The 19795-nt window shown below is 46.5% G+C and overlaps 1 protein-coding gene across 2 annotated transcripts in view; it reads left to right on the plus strand.

The window, feature by feature from the left end:
- The window catches only part of ILDR1 (immunoglobulin like domain containing receptor 1), an 81855-nt gene that overhangs the window by 47997 nt on the left and 14063 nt on the right, over window positions 1-19795 (plus strand). For both annotated transcript variants that reach the window (XM_030203967.1, XM_030203968.1), the window contains exons 4-7: window positions 561-680; window positions 2857-3003; window positions 7497-7628; window positions 8862-9697. In XM_030203967.1, the coding sequence (XP_030059827.1) occupies window positions 561-680; window positions 2857-3003; window positions 7497-7628; window positions 8862-9697 (1235 nt within the window). The remainder of the gene's footprint in view (window positions 1-560; window positions 681-2856; window positions 3004-7496; window positions 7629-8861; window positions 9698-19795) is intronic.

A 19795-nucleotide genomic window follows, 5' to 3' on the forward strand; every position in this document is an offset into this window, starting at 1 on the left:
CATGGAGTGGATGAACAGCTATTCAAGAGCCCTATTATTTAGTAGAAGATAGAACTACCACAGGTCATCCCTAATATGACAATAGAGTCAATTGTATATGCAGAACAAAGCTCAGCCATCCATCTTGGCTTGTGATGTCATCCGCCTTCCCCCAGCTCACATCCTTTTTCAGTTGTAGCTTAAGGTGAGTAATATCCAGATACACTAGGTATTTTTCTGTCCCCAGAGAGTTCACAGTCTACGTTTGTATCTGAGGCAAATGAGTGGCCCAAGATTCCAAGGAGCCACGGTAGGATTTGAATTGGACTTCCCCGGTTCTCAGCCCACTACTCTAATCCTAAGCTACTCCTACCCCATTGCATTGTTCCACCTGACCAGCATCCCAGGGAGGAGATGTATGTGCTGCATCCCGAGGTTCTGTGGTGCATAGTAGTTGGTATAGAGGGGCAGACTGGATAGGCCACATGTTCTTTATCTGCCTTCATTTTCTATGGTACTGTGTTTTAACCTCAGTAAGGACTATATGTAGAGTTGTGATGCCATGTCGTCTGTCTCTACAGGAGCTGATCTTCTCATCAGTGAAGTGATGTGGTGGGACCATGGTGTTTACTACTGCACAGTGGAAGCTCCGGGAGATACCTCAGGTGACCCTGACAAGGAAGTTAAATTAGTTGTGCTGCGTAAGTACCTACACCACTCAGGACTTGCTTCTCCAGTATCCTAATTTCTCTCTCTCTCTTTTGTTCAAGCCCCCTCTTTACTGCTTCCCATCAGTAGCAATTATACATGGTCTATGCTGTGTTCTTCCACAAGCACTGCATGGTGCCATGGAGCTGAGAGAACCAGATGTTGTATCCCCCCATAGCACTTTCCAAAGCTGCTTCCCACTAGGCCACAAGCTGTTTCCACAAAAGCAGCACATATCTCTCCCCAAGAGTACAATGGCTATTTTTTTCACCTGAGGAACAGCAATGATCAGAGCACACTCTGTGTTCCTTTCTCCTAAACCTTCCCCTTTTTCTTTTCATTCTTTCTCAGATTTTCCATGAAAAATTATGGCAGCTCTTCTTTTTAATAGTGGCTGCAGGTTTGCTGGCTGGGTCCACATCATTTCCACTCTCACCTCTTGAACAGCCTTATCTAGTCCTGGCTCTTGCCATACTATACCTGTGGACCTGGGGAGAAATGCTGGATGAGGAGAGAGGGGACAAGGGGAGAAATGCTGGATGGGGAGAGAGGAGGCAAGGGGAGAATTACTGGATGGGGAGAAGAGGGGGCAAGTGGAGAAATACTGGATGCGGAGAGAGGGGACAAGGGGAGAAATACTAGATGAGGAAAGAGGGGACAAGGGGAGAAATGCTGATGGGGAGAAAAGGGGCAAGGAGAGAGATGCTGGGATAGTAATAAAGAACTAGGGGCCCTGTTTACTAAGTCGCACTAGAGGCACGTTAGCATTTTTAGCACGCGCCAACTGTGTAGGCGCCCATAATATTACTATGGGCATCTATACAGCAAGCGCTAATTTTATGCATGCGCTAGAAACGCTACCGCACCTTGGTAAACAGGGCCCTAAACGTGGATAAAGGCAGAAAATAAAATCAAAGCTGAAAGGAAAAAGAGGAGAGAAAAATGACAAGCAGGAAATCCTGGCAATAGAGTTAAGAGAAGACAAGGAAAGTAGAAACCAGAGACTGGGACCAAACAAATGGAAAGAAGTACAAGGCCAGACAACAAAGGTAGAAAAAATAATTTTATTTTAAGATAAAGTAGTGTGAAAGCTGTGCTAAAATTTTTTTTTTTGTTTTATTTCTAGTTGTTACTTTGTAATGCAGTGAATGGAATATTTGAAATTTATGTCTGCTATTTTTATAACAAGGGGAATATATTTTTGTTTTTCTGGTGTTAACCTGAATGCCAGAGTTTGGTTTTTGGGAGTTTCAGCTGATTTTTTTGTCTACATATTTTATTAGTTTATGGACAATTTTAAGGGTTCTTTTGTTGGGCCTAGGGACTTGTGTACTCAAATTTTCAATGATACCTTTTCATATGCTCCATGGCTGGTAAAATGGGTGTGGCTACTGTAGGGATGGGGCCATAGATAGTGACCCCGCCATTAAGGTTGGCACTGTCTGAGTACCAGCACCTTTTTTCCTACAAAAAAAAGCACTGGATTTTTCCCATGAAAAGCAGAAGTACATCTCCCTGTGCGCAGTAGGATAACACTAGAGCCCGCTCAGCCTATGGTCAGAAGTGGGCTGAAACACGGTGCTACTATTGCTGGTTATTTAGATTAGGCTATTATAGTGCTCTGTGGTTAAACATGAGGAAAGGTGGGAGCTGGAGGGAGCTAAGTGGATTTTTTGGCTGTTCAAGCCAAGATGGTGGCGAACAAATGAGATACAATAGACTTTCTTGGCTGAGGAGAAATCTCACAGGGAGTCCCACTGTGTGGCTGGAAGGTGGGATATATCCTTGGCGAACTAGATGAACCAGTTAATCTTTTCTGCCTTTATTAACTACTGCTTGATACCGACTGAAATGTCAACATAAGGAATATGCAATTGTGGGTTACATAAGTACCTAAGTATTGCCATACTGGGAAAGACCAAAGGTCCATCAAGCCCAGCATCCTGTTTCCAACAGTGGCCAATCCAGGTTACAAATACCTGGCAAGATCCCAAAAAAGTACAAAACATTCTATACTGCTTATCCCAGAAATAGTAGATTTTCTGTCTGCATATGAGCACCAGCACTTTGCACACGGTACAGTTGCCAGTTGGTGCCACACTAGGTGATCGGACATCAAAGAAATCCCAGTGGGCCTCTTATTGATGTTTTAATACCTCTCCTCCCTAGATTGGCTGACGGTGCTCTTCATCATCATGGGAGGTCTCCTCCTCTTCGTGTTCATCACTGTCTGCTGGTGCCAGTGCTGTCCCCATTGTTGCTGCTGCTATGTGCGCTGCCCCTGTTGCCCTACCAAGTGCTGCTGTCCAGAAGAAGGTGAGATTGTTTTAGAAAAGCTTCCTAGGTGTAAAGCGTGGGCTGGGCACATTGACCACCATATACACAAGTAAGAGGATTTTGAATCTGCATATGTTTGTGATGAGGGTGGGCCTAGGACTGGGAGGGATGAGGAGTGGGGAGCAAAAGATAGTTTATTAAAACTTGCTATAGCGCTGAAGCTGACCTGCAGAACTGGGTGGTTTACAATCTAAAAACTATAAGAGTTTATTTATTTATTTATTTAGATGTTGCTCACACCTTTTGCAGTAGTAGCTCAAGGTGTGTAACATTCAGGTACACTGGGTATTTCTGTCCCTGGAGGGCTCACAATCTAAGTTCTTACCTGAGGCAATGGAGGGTTAAGTGATTTGCCCAAGATCACAAGGAGCAGCAGTGGGATTTGAACCGGCCACCTGTATGTCAAGACCACTCCTCCATTTCAGTTAGGAAAGGAACTCTATAATATTGATAGGAAAAAGTGTGAAGCAATCAATCTAGGGCATTCACAACAAGACAAACTAAAATAAAGAAGGAGAAGGGGAAGGGAGAGAGGAAAGGGAAGTAGGAACAAAGGAAGGGAGGTTAGGCTGGGGGTAGTAACAGTAACGCCAAACTCTACCTACTTGAAGATTCAGTCTGAATTTGGGAAAGCCTGCTTAAAGAGCCAAGTTTTTAAAGCTAACTTGAAACTTTTAAATGATAGTTCAGCCCAAAGACGAAGAGGAAAAAAATTTCCAGAGGAAAGGAGCAATGAAAAAGAAAGCACAGTGACAAGTGAATTTCAGAGGTTTTGGGAGAACCAAGCGGTGGTCATTGATAGAATGAAGGAGACGGGGGACAGTAAGGGATTGCCAGTATACAATGGGCAGCCAGTGGAATTTCTGTAACAGGGGATAAATAGAAATAAAAACAGAGAAAAGAAAATAAGATGATACCTTTTTTTATTGGATTAACTTAATACATTTTTTGATTATCTTTCGAAGGTAACCCTTCTTCAGATCAGAAATAAGCAAATGTTGATAAATATCAGTATATGTAAGTGAAGCACAAAAGCATTCCAATGATGGTCTCACAGGAAGAGGGTGGAGTGGGGTGAGTTAGGTGTGAAACAGGAAAAGCTGGGTGTTTGAGAGACAGGGAGAGATGGATTGTAGATAAGAGAGTGACAAGGCATTAGAATTGTATGGTTTATAATGGATAGAAAACTAAGATCTTTGTTAAGTCCTGTCTGGTAGGTGTCAAAATATTTAATCATTTTGACTTCAAAGGTCTTACATTCCTGGATTGTCTTAAAGTTTTATTTTAATATCCTTACCATAAAATCATTGATGCAGTATTCTGGTTTTGTAAAGTGTTGTCCCATAGAGTTGACATCCTGGTTGACATTGGCATTCCAACAAAAAGAAGGTCCAAGTCTCCCGCAAAAAATATAAGACAACAAAGAGAGCGGAAGAGAAACCAAAATAGACCAGATAAAAACCATAGTGAGTAAGAGCACCAAAGAAGTTTATTAGGACCCTACACGGTCCGTGTTTCGGCCAACAGGCCTTCCTCAGGGGTCTTCAAATTGACGTATACAGATGTGCCTCCAGGATTCTCATGGAATGAAAGGCATAAACTTAATTTGTGAGACAAGCTCCCTCAGGGTAACACCATCTCTCACTGATTTTTATCTGGTCTATTTTGGTTTCTCTTCTGCTCTCTTTGTTGTCTGACATTAGCATTCTTCATATGGTGTCTCTGTAAATTAAATCTTGTCTTTAGCATCTGGCTTGTTTCTCCAATATAGCACCTTCTTCACACTTTTTACATCATAAACCACATTTGAAGATGATCATATGGATTCCCTTATGTTGAATATTTTTCCTTTGTGAATGACTGTGGGATCCTGTGAAATGTGTTCACATAGTTTGCAGCTGGATATATTGCAAGGATGTGTGCCACTTGCTTCTTTCTATCGGGAGCTTGCTTTTCACTAGTTTGTGTTTCGAGTTGGGTGGCTGTCGGAAGGCCAGCACTGGTGGAGATAGGAATATCTCTTTCAGGAGTTCATCCTCCTGGAGTAGTGGCTGTAAATCTTATGATTCTTCTCAGTTTTTCTAGCTCTGGGTTTTACGTCACTACAAGGGGGATTCTCTCTGTGGCTTTCTTTTCCTTGTATTGCAATAGGTTTTCCTTGGGTATTTTAAGGGAGGAGGCAACATTCTTGGAGATTGTAGCCTTTTTGTTTGAAGGATTCAGTCAGGATTTTGAAGTGTTTGTCTCTGTCTCTTGGGTTGGAGCAGATACGATGGTATCTTGTAGCTTGGCTGTGTATAATGGATTTTTTTTGTATATGAAGGGTGGAAGCTGGAGTTGTGGCGATAACTGCATCTGTCTGTAGGTTTCCTGTATATAAATGTTTGTATATAACCATTGCTGATGGAAACTGTGGTGTCCAAAAAACTGACTTTTTCTGGGGAGTAGTCAATTTTGAATTTGATTGTAGGATGTAACAGGGTAGAAACATGTTTGAACTTCTGTGCATGACAAATGAGTTTAATAGCTGTTTTTTCATGTTTAACCATGAACAGCCTAGATATGTGATGTTAATAGTCGAATCTTGTAGTGAGAAGTGAGAATCAGAAGTGTTGGCTTTTCTTGTTGGCTATGTTGTCTTTCAGTCAATGAAAGTAGAGGTCTACACCTTTGAATTTGTATTTGAACTTTAGAAAATTTACTGAATAATCAAAATTCAAAAAGAAATGTACATTTTCAAAGACAGAATTGGGTCTTTACATTTTACGAATTTTGTGCAATTGTGTGTGTACGTAACCCGGCAGACATACGTGTGTGTATTTATACCTGCTCTGGAACCGGTATAAATATACATACATGGCTACCACTTTAAGTGGTGATTTTTGAAGAGGGAATCTGCATGTAGTTTGCCTCTCTAAAATTGCTGCTTTTTAGGTGTCTACCAGCCGCATTCACTTAGTGGCTGATTCTCAGATCACTTCCATAATCAACTGATACAGAGGATAAATGTCATACAGTATTAATCGAGGATAACTGGTGGCAGCCTGGAAGGGAGGGAGACAGATATATACCTTGCAGCAGATATACCATTGTTGGACATTATACAAAAAGAGAGTAGTGGGTAGACCAGATGTATATCCAAACAGGTTTATTCTCACATTAAAAAAAACCCAAAAGACTCGACACAGTCCTGTGTTTTGACGCTTACCATGCTTGCCTCAGGAGTCAATATCAATCGTCTCAGCCACTGATGATAATAACACATAAATGGGCTTGAGAATCCAATAATACAACATTCAATGAAGACACAAAAAAGTATTGTCACAGCAACAGATTAAAAAATAAATGCGTGTCAGCCATTGTTGGACATGACAGATCTAGTTTACATAAGTCATCCCTCCTGCTAATTTGGCTGTGTTCTCAAGTTAGTCCCCATGACACACTGAGCCAGGTTGGTTTTAAGGTTTCCATGCGCTGCTTTCTTTGCATGCGTAGCTATCTCGTGCATATTCTTTGCAGATATCCTGAAAACTGAGATGTTTAGTTATGTCTCGAGAACTGGTTTCAGAACTGCTCTAAGTAACCCTGAGCAGGTCCCTTCCTCCTAGTGTATCAAATTGCCCCCATTGTAAATAAGCCAATGATAAGCTTGTGTTTGCAAAAGTTGTAAAACACTCTTTGGGTCCTGTTTTTCTCTCTGCTCTTGTATTTACTTCAGAGATGACCCCATGTCCTCTTCCCATCAAACTCCCTCACTGCTACATTGGCAGGTGGAGTAAGAAGCCTGAGGTGGTGTGCTGTGGCAGTGTTTCCCATGTCCAGTCCTGGAGTACCCCTTTCCAGTCAGGTTTTCAGGGTATCCACAATGAATATTCATGAGAGAGATTTGCATTCACTTCCTGGCAAGGGGCCAGCACTTGGGAAACACTGTGCTATAGGACAGTTATAAACAGCTCCTCACCCTTTAATCCACCCCCTTTCTCTGTAGTCCAGGTGTCCCTCCCTGTTGCCTCATGTAGATGGAGAGGCAGGTGGAGGCACAGTCTTACAGATCCCAACCATCATTATCCTTAATTCAGTCTGCTTATTTTTAAGACCATATAATTTATATGGCATCCAGATGTTGAGTCACCCAGAGACCGTCCATCACAAGGCCTGTGAGGTCTGCCTCTGTAGTACTACCAACTCCGAGAGAACTGAATAGTAGCTGCCTGTTCTGGGGTTGGGCCCAGATCTCCAGTATGCCTACACATTTGGCTGCACCCAGGCCTTGGCAGGCCCTGCAGATTGCTCTAAAATGATCCAGCATTGCTATTGATTTATTTTGTGAGCAGCTATGAGCTATAGTTAGATTAGTAGGTTACACATTTTACTTAAATACAATTTATTTATGTTTCATATGCAGTACAAATTGCAAGTTGAGCAGGTGACCAATACTGAGTAATTGTTTGCCTCTCTGCTTATTTTCCCAGCACTGGCCCGGCACAGGTACATGAAGCAGTTACAGGGGTCACTGCCATGGATGACAGAGAAGCCTGTATACTTTGGGGGAGACAGAAACTCTCATCATTCCTCATACCAGCTCAACCCTCTGCTGCAAAGAGGTGAGGGGCTCTCTGAAGACGAGCTACAAGGTTGGGGAGAGTGGTGAGCAATTATGGAGTTAAATGTGAGTCTCTGGCCACCCTGTTAGGGAGACTAGGTGGACCGTTCAGGTCTTTATCTGATGTCATTTAATATGTTACTAAGATGGGAAATACAGAGTGCTGTCATAAGATAAGAACTTGTAACTTGCCTTGCTGGTTCGGACCACTGGTCTATTGAGCCCAGCATCTTCTTTCCAAGAGCAGTAATTCAGGCCACTTAAAATACCCAGCACAGCCTAATGGGGAAATACCTGTCCTGTTTCTCATGTTTAGTAGTAAGAAGTGACTTTCCCCCAGGTTTCCCTGGCAGACAATGGTAGGGAGGTGCATATGCTAAGGTGTTAGCAGTAGTATTGGGGAGGGAGGGGGAGGTTGGATTATAGCAGCCTTTGAATGTATGAGTTGATCTGTCTCTGAGACTGTGGGCAGCTTTGTGTTTCTTCAGTAGAGGGCTTATCCTTTTGTGGAGGATGTGTGCTTTTATATTTTACACAGTGGGTTCTCCTTGTTACTTTGGCCTTCTATTGCAATCAGAACCCAGTTCCAAAGAGTTACATGGCCTTCATTCTCAGCTACCCTAACTTTTTCCCCATGATTAGGCTGTGTGCACTCCTTCCTTTGTAATTCTGCTGTTGCATTGATTAACCTCTTGAGAGCCATAGTGTGGGTACATCCTGAACCACATCTGTAGATGTTGCTGCTGTTGTGTGATGGATGAATTCTTGTCCTAGGGGCTCTAGACACTGCCTCTGCAGCGGGCCTATTGTTGGGCTGTGGTAATCTAAGCGAGGCAGGCATGGGTCAGGGCCAGGCAGACATGAGAGAGTCAGGGCTGGCAGTAGGGGCGGGCACCCTCAGAGTAGGTGGCTGATCAACTGGCCCAGGTCTTTCTTCAATGATGTGCCTGCATTGCAGCAGCCACACAGGAGCACTAGAGAACCCTTGTTGCTACAGCTGCAGCACGTAACATTGGCACCTCCCAGGCCTAGTGTTTTGGGCGATCACCCTCATCACTTGCCCTTTCTGACAGACCTACTTTCAGCATCTCTAGCCACTACTTGAATTTAGGTCTTGGAAACAAATCCAGATTCCCCGCATGACAGCACATAATAATACCCCTAGGATATTAGTGCAGCCCCCTTTCTTGGTAGATTTTAAGCCCTCTAATGTCTTTTTCTTGTGTGTATGTAGATTTTTCCTTGCAGAACAGCTTTCCGATGTTGCAGCAGCCCAGCTATGCTCCTGCCAACAACAAAGTTCTGGAATATCTGGAGTCGGAAATCAAAAATCTCAACACAGCACAGCCGTTTCAAGCAGGCAATCACTACAGTGGTGTCAGCCACCACCCAAGCATGCTGTCTTCCCTTGGTGAGATTGGAGTGCGGGAAGTGGAGCGCAGGGTCATTCAACTGCCTCCCATCGTTGAACATGTCACAGCATCCCAGAGGACCAGCAACTCCTCGCACCAGCGTATCAACAGAGCGGGATCCTGGGATGCACTGGAAGATGGAAGGGACAGAAGGCGGAATCATGCCTTGGAGGATCTTCGCTTCAGTGGGGACAGCAGCAACTATAATCGAGGATCTCGTGAAAGACAGCAAGAGAACCGTGCTTATGGTCAGCGGGAAGATGCTTACCACAGTGGCTCTAATGCTTCTAGGCGAGACATATCGCCAATTCGCAGGCAGGACCGTGGCAGCTATAGTGATGACTCTTATTATGAGGTTTCAAGAGGGCGTTCAAATTGCCGTTCAAACAGGAGGTGGTCTCCAGACAGACGGGGCAATCGTTCAGGAAGAAGGGGCAGCCCTGAACGTGCCTCAGGATACAGAGGTCAACGGCGAAGTTATTCTCCTCCATCACGACACGGGTCATGGAGCTCGGAGGACGAACGTGATCGTCCTCGGGGACGCAGTGGTCGTCACAATGGTTACCACCCTGATTGTCTGGAAGAGAAACCTCCAAGCTACTGTTCACTGGACATCACAACAGGAAAAAGTCACAACCAAAGAACAGACAAGCAGTCGGTGAGTTCCCAGCTTCTAGCAGTTTCTTTTTTTTTTTTTTTTCATGATCCTTTCAACTCTATTACAAGGTTCCTGCTTTCTCAAGGTGGTATTATTACCAGATTATCCAATCCTATAAATCTGCTGTTCCATGCCAGATTGTTTCCATTGTCAAAATGTTAGGGACTCTGTCACAGGCAGCCAAGTTTGATTTCTGCACCCATTTCCTGCTTCCCAGGCCTGCAGGAGCTAAGAGTCTAGTGAAGACAGTAATCAGATTCCCTGCCCCTTCCCAGTCCCCCAGCGTAGGGGAATAAGAGTCTAGTGAAGACAGTAATCAGATTCCCTGCCCCTTCCCAGTCCCCCAGCGTAGGGGAATAAGAGTCTAGTGAAGACAGTAATCAGATTCCCTGCCCCTTCCCAGTCCCCCAGCGTAGGGGAATAAGTGAATTCCACATGTCGCTTGAGAATTGCATCTATTGCTCTATGTGACTCTGGTCCATGCCTCTCAGCCAGAAATCTGTTGCTACAAAACAGGGGCTCAAAAGAATAAAAAGCAGTGGTGGGATCAGGAAGAAAGACAAGAAGGACTCTGATAATTATGCATGAACCCATCCTATTATCACCCCACATTCCTGGATCCGGGGCCCGACCTAGCTGGAGACTCCCAAGGGCAGTCTCAGTTGGTCCTTTACTCATTTGGTGCTCAGTGCCTCCACCTGGGAAAGAAAGTGCTAGCAGGTGAGATTACCTTCTTCTCCCCCTCCCCCCAGGAAAAATCCAAAAGATTGCTGTGAACAAGGCTGACTAATAAATTAAACAGGTTTTATTGAACTATTCACATAGGCCTCTATATACGCTTGTCATATGCACCTAAGAAATGAGGATTTCTTACCACAATCAGTTATCATAAACAAACATCAACAGTCTTAACCTTTTAAACCAGTATATCAAATAGCTTCTAACTTGTACACTTGAACCAACAGCATTAGTCTTTAACCCAGATCTTCAGAACCAGTAACTTATAGTCTTTTACACCCCTTTAAACCCTTTCAGACTGGATTGCCAAGGTAATAGCTGTAAGCCCTTCCCTGTTTCTAGTCAAGTCTGTGTGTGGGCATGGCTGTATTGCCTAGGTCAGTGATGGCGAACCTTTTAGAGACCGAGTGCCCAAATAGCAACCCAAAATTGAATTATTTATCGCAAAGTGCCGGTACTCATTATGGGCAAGGTCACCACATATGACTCCACCCCTATGATAGCCACACCCCTTACACCAGCCATGGCGCATATAAACAGATATCATTGAAAATATTATACTAGTGCTGCTGCGGCTAGGAAAGCGAATAGAATGTTGGGTGTTATTAGGAAGGGTATGGAGTCTAGGTGCGCGGATGTTATAATGCCGTTGTATCGCTCCATGGTGCGACCGCACCTGGAATATTGTGTTCAGTACTGGTCTCCGTATCTCAAAAAAGATATAGTAGAATTGGAAAAGGTACAGCGAAGGGCGACGAAAATGATAGTGGGGATGGGACGACTTTCCTATGAAGAGAGGCTGAGAAGGCTAGGGCTTTTCAGCTTGGAGAAGAGACGGCTGAGGGGAGATATGATAGAAGTGTATAAAATAATGAGTGGAATGGATCGGGTGGATGTGAAGCGACTGTTCACGCTATCCAAAAATACTAGGACTAGAGGGCATGAGTTGAAGCTACAGTGTGGTAAATTTAAAACGAATCGGAGAAAATTTTTCTTCACCCAACGTGTAATTAGACTCTGGAATTCGTTGCCGGAGAACGTGGTACGGGCGGTTAGCTTGACGGAGTTTAAAAAGGGGTTAGATAGATTCCTAAAGGACAAGTCCATAGACCGCTATTAAATGGACTTGGAAAAATTCCGCATTTTTAGGTATAACTTGTCTGGAATGTTTTTACGTTTGGGGAGCGTGCCAGGTGCCCTTGACCTGGATTGGCCACTGTCGGTGACAGGATGCTGGGCTAGATGGACCTTTGGTCTTTCCCAGTATGGCACTACTTATGTACTTATGTACTAGTATAGGAGAAAAAAATAACATGATTTTCTTCCATTATAAATCATTTCTGTAAGCTGTTACAGCTCCAGTATACCCAGTGCAAAATAAAACAGCAGATGTAAATTCTCCAATTCGACATATTCCAAACACTAAAATGAAAATAAAATGATTTTTCCTACCTTTGTTGTCTGGTGATTTTGTTTTTCTATCCATATTGGTTCTAGTCGCTGATTCTGCTGCTCTCTATCTGTTCTCTTAACTCCGTTTCCAGGGCTTCCTTTCCATTAATTTCTTTACTTTTCTCCTTCCTTCTTCATTTCTTGCCCTCCATCCATGTCCAGCAACCATCCTCTCCCCTCCAGCCACAAATGTCCAGCCACCCTCCTCTCCCCCCTGCCCTCCCTCCCAGCACCTGGCAGCACCCACCATCAGGCTTCCCTCCCACCCAGCACCCACCATCAGGCCTCCCTCCCACCCTCCCTCCCAGCACCAGGAACCCCCCTCCTCCTAAAATTTAAAAAGCGTACCTCCTCGGCTCGGAGTCGGGGTTAAGGCGGCGCCTATGGGCGGGACCACAGCTTGAGAGACAGGGAAGGCCGAAGGCGCGTCGAGTGAAGCACACGCGCTTTGCTGCCGCTACGGACGCACGCCGCCTAAACTCCGAGCCGAGGAGGTACGCTTTTTAAATTTTAGGAGGAGGGGGGTTCCTGGTGCTGGGAGGGAGGGAGGACTGGCGGGCGGCCTGTTGCTCGTTGGGTTGGCGGGAGGAAGGCCGAACTGGGAGGGAGAGTGGGCGGACCAGTGATGGTGACGGCGCGCGTGCCAAGGGAGAGGGCTCTGCGTGCCCTCTCTGGCACGCGTGCCATAGGTTCGCCATCACTGGCCTAGGTCCTTCCTCTCCTTTTCACGCTGGTCCACCCTCACCCAGTCCCCCAGATCTCATCCCTGGGCTGGTGGCTGCAGCCTCCTGGAAGCTTCCTCTGGGCTCCAAGGACTGGCTTTCCTCTCAAGAGCTATCTTCCTCTGCTGAGCTCCTAGTGCCGGCCACACACCAGGATCATTCTTCCTCGCTAGACCCCTAGTGCCGGTCGCACCCCAGTGTCCTCATCCCTTGCTGGTTCTTTCTTCAAGAGGAGCCTCTTGGGTTTTTCCCTTCTGGGGTTCAGACTTACCAGCCCTTAACAGGGCTCTGCAACCACCAGTAACAGGGTTTCCCACTAGAGGGCTACCTCTGTTCATCTCAGCCTTATGCACCAATAGTGTCTCTGCAGGCTATTTTCTTCTGCCCTGAGCTACTCCCAAAGGATTACATGCCTCAAGCACTGCTCCCAAGGACTCCTGCTTCAGAAGAGCATCTAGGAGTACTTGCCTGCTGAGCTTCAGAATTACCAGCCCTTAACAGGGCTCTACAACCAACAATACCAGGGTTTCTCCATGTACATATAGGATAATGCAGACACACTTGGTGTTTTCCTGAGCCACCCTAGCATGATTGTTAAAGTTAAACCAATAGAACTGCAGCCTAGCTTTCTTGCCTGACTCTCAATAACATTCAAATAAGTTTTTTTTCCTCTGTGCTTCAGTTCGGAAGCTCAAGCCTCTATCTTCTTCGCTCAAATGAAGGCTCTCACATTATATCTTAGACAATTACTAGTTCTGACCCAAAGGGCCTTTCTCAGGTACCAGAGGGCTCTTCAAAGATACAAACACAGAGCAAAAATGTCCCCATGGGCTCTAGCAGAGTGCCAGTGGGAGCAACAGTTAAATCTCCCTCTGCTGCTTCTGGCTGTCCCTCAGGAGCGAAGCCATGGCCAGACAAGAAAATTAAAAGTGTTTCAAAATCTGTCAAGACTGATGAGTACTGCTATTAATAGGGCAGATATTCAAATGGGAAAGGATATGTGATTTGATATAATGCCTTTCTGTGTTAAGAATGAAAGCGATTTACATATTATATATAGATACTCATTTTGTACCTGGGGCATTGGAGGGTTAAGTGACTTGCCCAGAGTCACAAGGAACTGCAGTTGGAATCGAACCTGGTTCCCCAGGTTTTCAGACTGGCTGCACTAATCATAGCAGAGCCACTGCTTTTAGATTCACCAACTTCAAAGGCTGCCACTCGGACTGCTATGCTGTCCCCCTCACACAGCTCAGCTCTCTGTTATATCAGAGCTCTACCTTCTACCTCTACATTCCCTCTCCTGCTGCAAGTATCATCACCTCAGTCCCCATAGTGGCAGTTTTCTCCTTCTCAAGAAGATGTAATCCAATATCAGGAAGATGCTGTTTCAGAGGGTGAAATTAAGGATTAACGGTAAAATCAGCCTTTAAAGGGCAGTGTCGTAATCAACAAGGATTCTAATCCACCAGATTCTTCCATGGACTCTGGTTATACTAAATTTATTCAAAAGATTCTTAAAGAACTGGCTCTGGGTTCCCCGGAAAATTTGAAGACAAGAACAGAAGAACCAACCTCCACAGCTCTCAGGTCAAAACAACACAGAAATAGCAGACCTGACACAAACTACACTATTAAGAGTAATGGTGTCACAAGTTCCTTTATTATAAATATAAAAGGATGATGCAGGCATTTTATTTGCATTAATTTTCTGATGCAATTCTCTTTCTATCCATTATGATATTTATTTATTCATTCATTCATTCATTCATTCAATTTATTGCTGGGCTTGATGGACCTTTGGTCTGTCCCAGTATGGCAATACTTATGACTCCTGAAGCAGGCTGAATAGGTCGAAACAAGGCCCATGTCGAGTCTTTTTATATTTATAATAAAGGAACTTGTAGCATCATTACTCTTGATAGTGTGGTTTGTGTCACCTCTGCTGTTACTGTGCTGTTTTCCCCGGAAAGTTTCCCAGACGAGAGAGATTTTGAGGCTATCTCGAAGTCTTTTGATTTGCCTAGAGGACCTTTTTAATCCCAATTCATACTGTGCTTCAGGATATTCCGTCCAAAATCTGGCAAAACCCCTATTCAAAATGACTGGACTCTATATACAAGGTACGAACAGCACCTGGACATGAAAAATCTCAACTGCCTCACTATTCAATGGTACTGGATAAAGTCCTTAAAAAGATAAGATTTGCTAAAACAAATCTTTTACACCCTCCTGGTAGAAACCCTAAGGTTATGGCAGAAAGGTTTGTCTGGGGGCTGTGTCCACCGAAAGGATAATTGCTCATCAGCTGCAGATTCTTCACTTTCAGTGTGCTCAGCTCAACAAAATCTTTGATTTTCTATCATCCAATCCTAAAGCTTTCATCTCGGATCATCTGGCTGATATTGAAGAATGCAATTTACACCTTATTAAAAATGATGATGACACCTACGACACAGCCTCCAGATTAGGTGCTGTTGCTATAGCAGCCCGCAGAGTTGCTTGGCTTACAACTTCAGGCCTTAGGGGGGGATCTCTATGACAGACTAGCAGATGCTCCTTGTCTGGGAGACAACCTCTTTGGGAATAAGGTTAATGATGCTGTGACCCAAATCAAAGACAAGTGTACTACTATCAAGGACTTTAGCTCTCTAGTTAAAGATTCCTTTTCTGGATACAGGAAATCATATATATTCTTTACTCTCGTAAACCTTATCATTCTCAATACTACCAACAGTCTTACTACAGAAAGAGGTTCTAACCATATACTCATCAAACTGAGTCCCGACCTTTCAATCAACCCTCTTTTCACTGTAGCAAGCCAAGAGGCAGAAACTTTCAGTCATCTGCTTCAGCAGCACCTTCTAAATCTGTTCCTCAGTTTTGACAATTATCCTGTATGAGGTCGCCTTCTCCATTTTCAAGATGCCTGGGCCCTAATCACAACAGACCTCTGGGTGCTACAAATCATCAGTTGGGTTACAAGCTAAACTTCATTCAAACTCCAAGTTTATTATAAGTCTTGATGTTTTTATTTTATTTATTTGTTACATTTGTATCCCACATTTTCCCACTTATTTGCAGGCTCAATGTGACTTACATAGTACCGTATGGCGATTGCCAATTCCGGTATGAACAATTACAAAGTGATGTAGTGGTAGAATGAGGTTCATGTATAACAGACACAGTAGGGGATCGTAGGGAGGAAGAGTTGTGTTATGGCCATTCCGCTCTTTGTTACGATTGTGTTGCAGGGTTCAGGCATTTAAGTTGGGTCGGTGGGGTATGCCTTTTTGAACAGGTTGGTTTTTAGTGATTTCTGGAAGTTTAGGTGGTCATATGTTGTTTTCATTGCTTTTGGTAATGCATTCCATAGTTGTGTGCTTATGTAGGAAAAGCTGGATGCATAAGTTGATTTGTATTTAAGTCCTTTGCAGTTTAGGTAGTGGAGATTTAGGTATGTTCTTGCTGAACTTGTTATGTTTCTGGTTGGTAGGTCTATGAGGTCTGTTATTTATCCCGGGGCTTCACCTTAGATATACCACTTAAGCTTCTGTCAAAGTGGTTTATATTAACCATTAAATAAATAAATTAATAGGAGAAAAAGAACTACAATGGAGATAGGAAAGGAGGTACACACAAAGGAGTGTAGGAACATCCAGCAAACAGAGCAGCATCATGAGGCAACAGCCAAGCCGGCAGGCCACAAAGCATGGCCCAAATCAAAAGCCATAGCAAACAAGCCTGAAGTTGAGTCTTAAACAAAGATAGGGCAGCCTCCAGCCTGAGTGCCAGAGGGGCAGCCTCCCAAAGAAGGGGACCCATTACTTTAAAGGTCCATGAATGTACAGAAGATAAATGAACAGCGAGGAGGGATGGAACCTGAAGCAAAAAATCCTGAGATGAACGAAGCACCCTGGAAGGGCAATACGGTATCAGGTATTGTGAGAGATAGGGGGGTTAACCGGAGTGATACATTTTCTCCGAGGACAAGCAGGCTGATTGTTCTCACTGATGGGTGACGTCCACGGCAGCCCCTCCAATCGGAATCTTCACTAGCAAAAGCCTTTGCTAGCCCTCGCGCGCCGATGCGCACCGCGCATGCGCGGCCGTCTTCCCGCCCGAACCGGCTCGTGCCGGCCAGTCTTCTTTTGTCCGCGCTCGGTACGGTCGTGTTTCGCCGTTCGCGCCCCAAAAAGTTGACCTCGCGCGTCGTTTTCGACTTTGTTCTTTAAAAAAAAAAAAAAAAAAGAAGGGTGTCGGGAGGAGGCCTCTTGGTTTTCTCCCTCCCCGTACTTCGAGTTTTTTGCCCCGGTAAGTTTTCTTTCGTTGTTGGGGTAGGCCCTACTTAGGCCTCGGTCGAAGTTTTCTTCTCTTTGTTTTTGTGGTGCCATTTCGAGTTTTGATCTCGCCGGCGCGATTTTTCCGCCCATGACATCGAAGTCTTCCAGCGGCTTCAAGAAGTGCACCCAGTGCGCCCGGGTAATCTCGCTCACTGACAGGCACGCGTCGTGTCTTCAGTGTCTGGGGGCTGGGCACCGCCCTCAGGCCTGTAGTCTGTGTTCCCTTTTACAAAAGCGGACTCAGGTAGCGAGGTTAGCCCAGTGGAACATCTTGTTCTCGGGCTCTTCGTCGGCATCGGCACCGGGAGTATCGACTGCCTCGACGTCGTCGGCGCTTGGACCTTCATCCTCGCCCCCGAGTGCATCGAGGCATCGGCCCTCTGCATCGGGGCGTCATCGGAAGGCTGCGTCGGTGTCGGTGGCATCGAGACCTCCTCGTCTGCTGATGTCGTCGGACGGTGGTGCTTCGTCTGGAGTGCAGGTGAGGGCTGTCCATTCCCCTGCTGGTGGCGGTGAGCCTTCGGGTGGGTCTCCCCCTACCCTGAGGGCTCCTGCGGTACAGCCCCCCCGAGACCGACCCTCTTCGGCCTCGGCCCCGAGGAAGAGACGGCTGGATTCTACGTCCTCCTCGTCGGTGCCGGGAAGCTCCGGTGATGTGCTTCGCTCCAAAAAATCGAAGAAGCATCATCACCGGTCCCCTTCCCGTGTCGGCACCGAAAGCTCTGGGTCGCCGAGGGAGTCGGCGCCCAGTAAGCATCGGCACCGAGAGGACCGCTCGCCCTCTGTTCAAGAGGTGTCGATGCGCTCCCCTTTGGACAGCCCGGAACAGCCTCCACGCCCGGAACAGGTTCTGACATCAACTCCTGCATCGGCTTCCCAGTCTTTTTCTACAGCCGCTCTGCACGAGAGCCTCCAGGCCGTTCTCCCAGAGATCCTGGGGGAGCTGTTGCGCCCTTCCCCTCCGGTACCGGGGGTGCTTGCGCCTCCGGTACCGTCGAGCGAGGCGCCGGCTGGCCCCTTGCCCGGGGTGAGGTCTCCGACATCGGTGCCACTTGCGGTACCGACTGCGGTAGCCTCCCAGGAAGGCTCCCTGACTACGTCGGCAGAGGGAGCTTCGCCGGTGCGGGCGAGGGAGTCTACCTCTCGACGCTCCCACCGTGGCCGTGGTTCCACGGAGTCGAGCCGGGCACGGTTGCAGACACAGGTCCGTGAACTTGTGTCTGACACCGATGGTGAGGCCTCGTGGGAAGACGAAGGAGACCTCAGATATATCTCTGACGAGGAGTCTGAGGGTCTTCCTTCCAATCCCACTCCCTCTCCTGAAAGGCAGCTTTCTCCTCCTGAGAGCCTGTCTTTCGCTTCCTTTGTCCGGGAGATGTCTACGGCCATCCCCTTCCCGGTGGTTGTGGAGGACGAGCCCAGGGCTGAAATGTTTGAGCTCCTGGACTATCCTTCTCCACCTAAGGAAGCGTCCACAGTACCCATGCATCATGTCCTCAAAAAGACATTGCTGGCGAACTGGACCAAGCCTTTAACTAATCCCCACATTCCCAAGAAGATCGAGTCCCAGTACCGGATCCATGGGGACCCAGAGCTGATGCGCACCCAGTTGCCTCATGACTCTGGAGTTGTGGATTTGGCCCTAAAGAAGGCCAAGAGTTTTAGAGAACATGCTTCTGCGCCCCCGGGCAAGGACTCTAGGACCTTGGACTCCTTTGGGAGGAAGGCCTACCATTCTTCTATGCTCGTGGCCAAGATTCAGTCCTACCAGCTCTACACGAGCATACATATGTGGTACAATGTGCAGCAGTTGGCGGGCTTGGTGGACAAGCTCCCTCATGAGCAAGCCAGGCCTTTTCAGGAGGTGGTCAGGCAGCTGAAGGCGTGCAGAAAATTCCTGGCCAGAGGGGTGTATGACACCTTTGATGTTGCGTCCAGGGCCGCTGCTCAAGGTGTGGTGATGCGCAGACTCTCATGGCTGCGTGCCTCTGACCTGGAGAATAGAATCCAGCAGCGGATTGCGGACTCGCCTTGCCGTGCGGATAATATTTTTGGAGAGACAGTCGAACAGGTGGTAGAGCAGCTCCACCAGCGGGACACCGCATTCGACAAGTTCTCCCACCGGCAGCCTTCAGCCTCTACCTCTACAGGTAGAAGATTTTTCGGGGGAAGGAAGACTGTTCCCTACTCTTCTGGCAAGCGTAGGTACAATCCTCCTTCTCGACAGCCTGCGGCCCAGGCTAAGCCCCAGCGCGCTCGCTCTCGTCAGCAGCGTGCGACTCAGCAAGGCCCCGCGGCTCCCCAGCAAAAGCAAGGGACGGGCTTTTGACTGGCTCCAGCAGAGCATAGCCGACATCCAAGTGTCAGTGCCGGGCGACCTACCAGTCGGAGGGAGGTTGAAAGCTTTTCACCAAAGGTGGCCTCTCATAACCTCCGACCAGTGGGTTCTCCAAATAGTCCGGCAAGGATACACTCTCAATTTGGCCTCAAAACCTCCAAATTGTCCTCCGGGAGCTCAGTCTTACAGCTTCCAGCACAAGCAGGTACTTGCAGAGGAACTCTCCGCCCTTCTCAGCGCCAATGCGGTCGAGCCCGTGCCATCCGGGCAAGAAGGGCTGGGATTCTATTCCAGGTACTTCCTTGTGGAAAAGAAAACAGGGGGGATGCATCCCATCCTAGACCTAAGGGCCCTGAACAAATATCTGGTCAAAGAAAAGTTCAGGATGCTTTCCCTGGGCACCCTTCTCCCCATGATTCAGGAAAACGATTGGCTATGCTCTCTGGACTTGAAGGACGCCTACACGCACATCCCGATACTGCCAGCTCACAGACAGTATCTGCGA

This window comes from Microcaecilia unicolor, chromosome 5 (genome assembly GCF_901765095.1).
Source record: "Microcaecilia unicolor chromosome 5, aMicUni1.1, whole genome shotgun sequence".
NCBI lineage: Eukaryota > Metazoa > Chordata > Amphibia > Gymnophiona > Siphonopidae > Microcaecilia > Microcaecilia unicolor.